The 5,315-nt window shown below is 39.0% G+C and overlaps 1 protein-coding gene across 1 annotated transcript; it reads left to right on the forward strand.

The window, feature by feature from the left end:
- The first annotated feature begins 1,626 nt into the window (after window positions 1-1,626).
- On the forward strand, window positions 1,627-4,874 carry LOC122323824 (serine/threonine-protein kinase pim-1-like). The gene is given in 9 exon segments (XM_043217928.1): window positions 1,627-1,649; window positions 1,847-2,040; window positions 2,727-2,981; window positions 3,159-3,351; window positions 3,602-3,743; window positions 3,907-4,258; window positions 4,261-4,284; window positions 4,458-4,634; window positions 4,759-4,874. Coding segments are annotated over 9 exon segments (1,476 nt in total).
- The last annotated feature ends 441 nt before the right edge of the window (window positions 4,875-5,315 follow it).

Raw genomic sequence — 5,315 nt, forward strand, 5'->3', positions numbered from 1 at the left:
CTTGGTTGAAAGATTTGATGTCTTTCTTACATTTGCAAAAAAATCAAAAATCAAATTTGGAATCCTCTCCTTTCTTTCATTGAGACCATAACTGCGTTATAGATACAGAATTTTTACTGTAATAAATTGACTTTTCTTACTTTATTATAAATTATTTCCTTTTTTCTTCTTTCTTTCCTTTTTCCTTTCTTTCTTTTTCCCCCTCTATTTTCTTTATAATAAGTTGGGCTGGGAAGAGATTATTTGTATAAGTGTATTCCTTTTTTTGTGTTGTTGTTAAAAATAAATAAATAAAAAAATACAAATAATCTCACCAGCTAAAAATAACAAGCTGGCTCATATCTGCCCTAAAGATTATGTTATATGTATTTCTGAACAATGCTGTATTAAAGTATATCAGTTTAACATCCTTTAGATTGTGAATGAGTGATGAAGCAATCTTAAGGATCTGTATTTTTTATTCATTTGATTGTATAATAATTAAGTTTAAACATGCTCTTGTGAATTAACCCACGAGTAATATAATAATAATAAAGAAAAAATGCATAATGGCCTGTTGATTGTTTGGTAAGTAATCCAGTTCACCAACATTAAATCATGTTCATTTATTTTAGTACAACCAATGAAGACAGTAATGATCTTTTAAAACTTCATATTGCTTCTTTGTTGTTTTTAAACACACAAGCGAATTAAAGCAAAATTGTCACGCCCTAACTTTGCGCCTACCGATCCGTCACCTGGACACGTTCACAATCATTGAGAATACTGATCACCCGCACCTGCTGTCACTGGCATAAAACAGACACTCACCATTCAGTCTATGGCTGTTCTCGAGCTTACTCACTTGATGTTCTGCTTCCTGATTCACCTGCCTGTGTGAGTTACAACTCGTGTAGGATATGGTCAGATAAGGAATGAACTTTTGACTTTCTGATTTGAACTTCGCTTACCAAGACCCTGTTACCTATCACAGAATGTGAATCATTAAAATTCTCAACTTTTTGTTTGAACTACGTCTCTGTCTCATTTACAGAATGTGACAAAAAATATTTTATGATTTTTACAATTTTTTTTTTAAACAAAAATACTGAACAAATAATAATGTCTTCAGAACCAACTGGTATTTAAGTTCTGATTAATATGAACTAGGCAACATTTACATTATTAAAAAAATAAATAACTTTAAATAAAATTTTTATAATAGTAATATTTTTAAATTGTAATAATTCTATATTTGCTCAAAATTGACAGGTGATTTTCTTCTCAGTTTAAAATATTGAGATTTCCCCCATTAGTACATCTGTGGCTTAACGTTATATATTTAATCTTTTGAATTACCTCTAGATTTGATTTGATTCTTTTGTCCCACTGAAGTCTTTAGTATGTTTTAGCACTGGTGTCTAGATGCTCTGCAGCATGTTAAGTGGTGTTTTAGTAATTTTTTTTGGTAGCATGTTATGCTGGAGAACGATGGCAGACAAACACAGGGATTAGTAAATGAATTTTATTCTCTCAAAACAAGGAACAATTAAAAATTCATATTGTGTGGCAATTTTCCCATCTCCACAAACTGTGACCTCGCTCCTCATTCAACCAGTGTCTGCTGCATTGAACAACACAACGAGAATGAACACGGTCCAGTCCACTTCGTACAGCACCATCCAACGGGATCCGTTTTTAGAACATTTTCTTTAGAACGAGAAGAAAATCAAATATACTTGCAACCTTTTTTCAAGTCAAACTTGAATAAATATAAATTTTCTTAACTTTTTCCCTCTTGTATTCATTTATTTTTTTGGATTTCTTTTGCCTGTTTTGATTTTTTCTTTTCCTTTTTTTTTTCAAGAAAAGATGAGTGCCAAGAGGTGGAATGTTGCGTTGAATGTCTGAACCGTTGGCCACAAAACCTGGACCCCGACCTGAATCCGTGGACGACGCTAGATCTGGGGGACGGCCGAGCCTCTGGTCCACATGCACTGTACACAAAACTGCGAAAAATTCCCAGATGTCTCTATCAAAACATGCTGTATTACTCAGACGGTGTGCTCTCAATCCATGTTGCAGACCCTTTTCGACATGCTTGCTTTGAATGAATGAGCCATTCTATTGTAACAGAACAGCGGAGTCTCCACAGACCCAAAATCTACAGCTCCGTCTCCACATGAACACAGAATTATGGCTGCATTTGAAGAGAGAAATGTACAATTGTCATGTTCGTTTTTTTTTTTATATATCGAAATCAATATTGTACATTTATTGTTTTCCTTGACAATCCCTTGCTTTTTTCTGTTAATAACATGAGATACAAAGTCTCATCAGGCCACACCTGTAACCGAGATCTGTAAAAATACAGAAGAATATTCTAAAGGAAAACATATTAATAAAAACGTTACATTTATACACACACACACGCGCGCGCATTTAATATATATAATTTTACATCATTCATCATTAGACACCACTGTTTAATGTTTGTGGGTATCTTACAGTTTTTTTTTTTTTTTTTTTTTTTTTGTTTTTTTTTTTTGGAATCTTACAGAATTCTCGGATCATGAATCCTTATGGCGTAATAAAATAATTTAGAACGTCACGTGCTTCTATATAAAGCGCGAAACTCACCTGCTCCGCTTGTAGCGAGTAAGGAGTTCAGTGTAGTTAACGTTGTTGGAGCAGTTTTTACAGTTGTGATGGAGTTTTTTCGTTTGTTGCGAGTATCCCGTAAAAAGCGGCGGATGGAGGACGTGAGAGGACACCCACCGACCGCTCGGTGGAGCTCCATCCTCGTCCTGACGGCGAGGGAGGCGGGAAAGAGAGAAAGGGAGAGAAAAGCAAGAAGAAGAGGCAGAAACAGAAGTGGTTTCGGAAGTTTGCTGCTTTCTTCTCTTGTTTCCCCCACCCGAAATCCACCAGTGCTCAGGATGAGCAGGTGGAGCAGGGAGAGGTGGAGCAGGACACGGTCCCATCCAGGAGGTGCACTGATGGTAACTGACATGCTCCAGAAGCTTTGTACATCAAGAATGTCATTTACACACACAAAAAAACATATTAACCATATTTTGAAGATGTCAAAAGTATTCACCCTGCTATTGCTAATACAAGTCTGCAATATTTCATCTGTGTTTATTAAAACAAGCTCTGGTTGATGTTCCTCGCTTTAGATCAGACTTCTCTTCAGGACGTCGTAACTACTGTAGAGGACGGCGATCATCAGGAGCTTCCTTCCAGTGCTGCTGTTGTCCCTGCTGTCACTGCTGAGGACCAGCAAGTGGAGGACGTCCAGCTTCAAGATCAGGACAGTCCAGGTGTGCAGAGACAGCTGGACTGTGATAAGATAATGAGAACCGAGTCTGACTTTACGGTTGTGTTCAAAACAAGCGTTCTTCTCATATTTATTATAGGACAGCGTGTCATTTTGCAGCTGTAACATTTCTTCTCATTTCTCATATTTCATTGTTCAAACACTACATATATTCCATATATTCAAACAATTTGAAGTCATTGAAATAAATATAGAATTTAGTATGAATAAGTATGGTATGCCATCTTCAGGTACACTGTATTCATCTTTAATAATGAATAATTATTATGTTTTAATAGACCGCATTTGCTGGAAATATTCTATGGGCAAGAAGTTGGGAGAAGGAGGATGCGGCTCCGTTTTTGAAGGACCCGCCCGTGAAGACGGCCTTCCAGTGGCTGTGAAGTTCACGGTGAAGACAGAGAACGAGCCGTACTTAAGCCTTGTAAGTAGACATCAGAACTTTCAGAAGTTTTTCACAGCAATAAAAATATTTTATTAAGTTTTTATTAAGTTTTTGTTGTTTATATATTCATGTCCTCAATGAGACAACAGATGCTGTATCAGGGTATCAGTGTACAGTCATACAAAAAACATAATTTTTCTAGCCTGAGCATCCCAGACCAGTTCCTCTGGAGGTGGCCCTAACTCTCATGGCCAATCAAGGCCCCAGCTGTCCCCACATCATAAAGCTACTGGACTGGGAGGACCAACCGGACCAGTACATTATGGTCCTAGAGCGGCCCTCGCATTGCATGGACATGCTCAGTTTTTGGATGCATTACGATGGCCACTTCAGCGAGGAGATGGCACGTCATTTCATGCGGCAGGTGACCGATGCTGCTGCTGCTTGCTGTTCCAAGAGTGTCTTCCATCGGGACATCAAAATGCCAAACATCCTGGTCAACGTAGAGACCCTAGAGGTCAAACTTATCGATTTTGGCTGTGGAGACCTCCTTAAAAGACCTCCTACACCACCTATAGTGGTATGTATTATTTCTTGAACGTAGTTTGGGATTTTAATGAGCACTCTGTTTAGATGGGACTCACAACTAACAGCTTTCTCAGAAGAAAAAACCCAGTCATAGTGTAATTTGTCATTAAAATTAAGTTCCATTGGTAGAGCAGACTTTCACATGTGACAAACGTTTTCCTGCAGGGACAGCAAGGTACTGCCCTCCGGAGTACATCGAGAAGGGCGAGTACGACGGGAAGCAGGCCACAGTGTGGTCGCTGGGGGTGCTGCTGTTTCGGATGATGACCAGACTTTTCCCAGACAGCAGCGACATCGGTTTGATGGATGCCGATGCGTGGGAAGAGCCAGGCATCTCCGACGGTGAGAGCTTTAGTACAAAAGAAGAGCAAATGCAAAACTGAGAAAACAGCGGCTTTAAAAAAAGTATCTCCAAGTTTTGCAACTTAGAGAGCAAGTGTAAAATTCTCTCCATCTTTCTTCACAGAATGCTGTCGTTTTATTCGAGGTTGCCTAAAGAGTGACCCAGAGCAGAGGCTTCACCTGGATGAGATGCACTTACACGAATGGTTTAAGTTAGCCCCTTCATCCCTCCAGTCCTAGCGCCTTGCGGGGCTGGCAGGCCATGGTTGCGTCTGGCGCCTTGGCCCGAGACAGTAGTTTAAGCGCCTTGCTGAACTACTCGTCAGTGATGAATCCTTTCAGGGTCACTCCAGAAATAATAAAAGTTCCTGTTATTGCTGCTTACATTGCCTCTCCAATTTTTTCTGCCATGGGTAACTGGGTCCCAAAGATCTTATCAATGAGAGATTGTCCACTAAAGTTTCCTGACATCAGAGTCATAAGTACCACAGAGGTTAGGAGACAGGGACCCTTTCAAAGATACCCTGGTCCTACAGCTTCTTGCCTCGGGCTTCAAGATTCTGACACTGCAACCACTGAATCCAACATACATACAATATACAAAAATGTGTTATCATAGACTGTATAAAACATGTACATAGTGTCTGTGACCATTTTGGCAACGTATCACCGTTCATCATT

The sequence above is a fragment of the Puntigrus tetrazona genome, chromosome 19 (assembly GCF_018831695.1).
Source record: "Puntigrus tetrazona isolate hp1 chromosome 19, ASM1883169v1, whole genome shotgun sequence".
Taxonomy (NCBI): domain Eukaryota; kingdom Metazoa; phylum Chordata; class Actinopteri; order Cypriniformes; family Cyprinidae; genus Puntigrus; species Puntigrus tetrazona.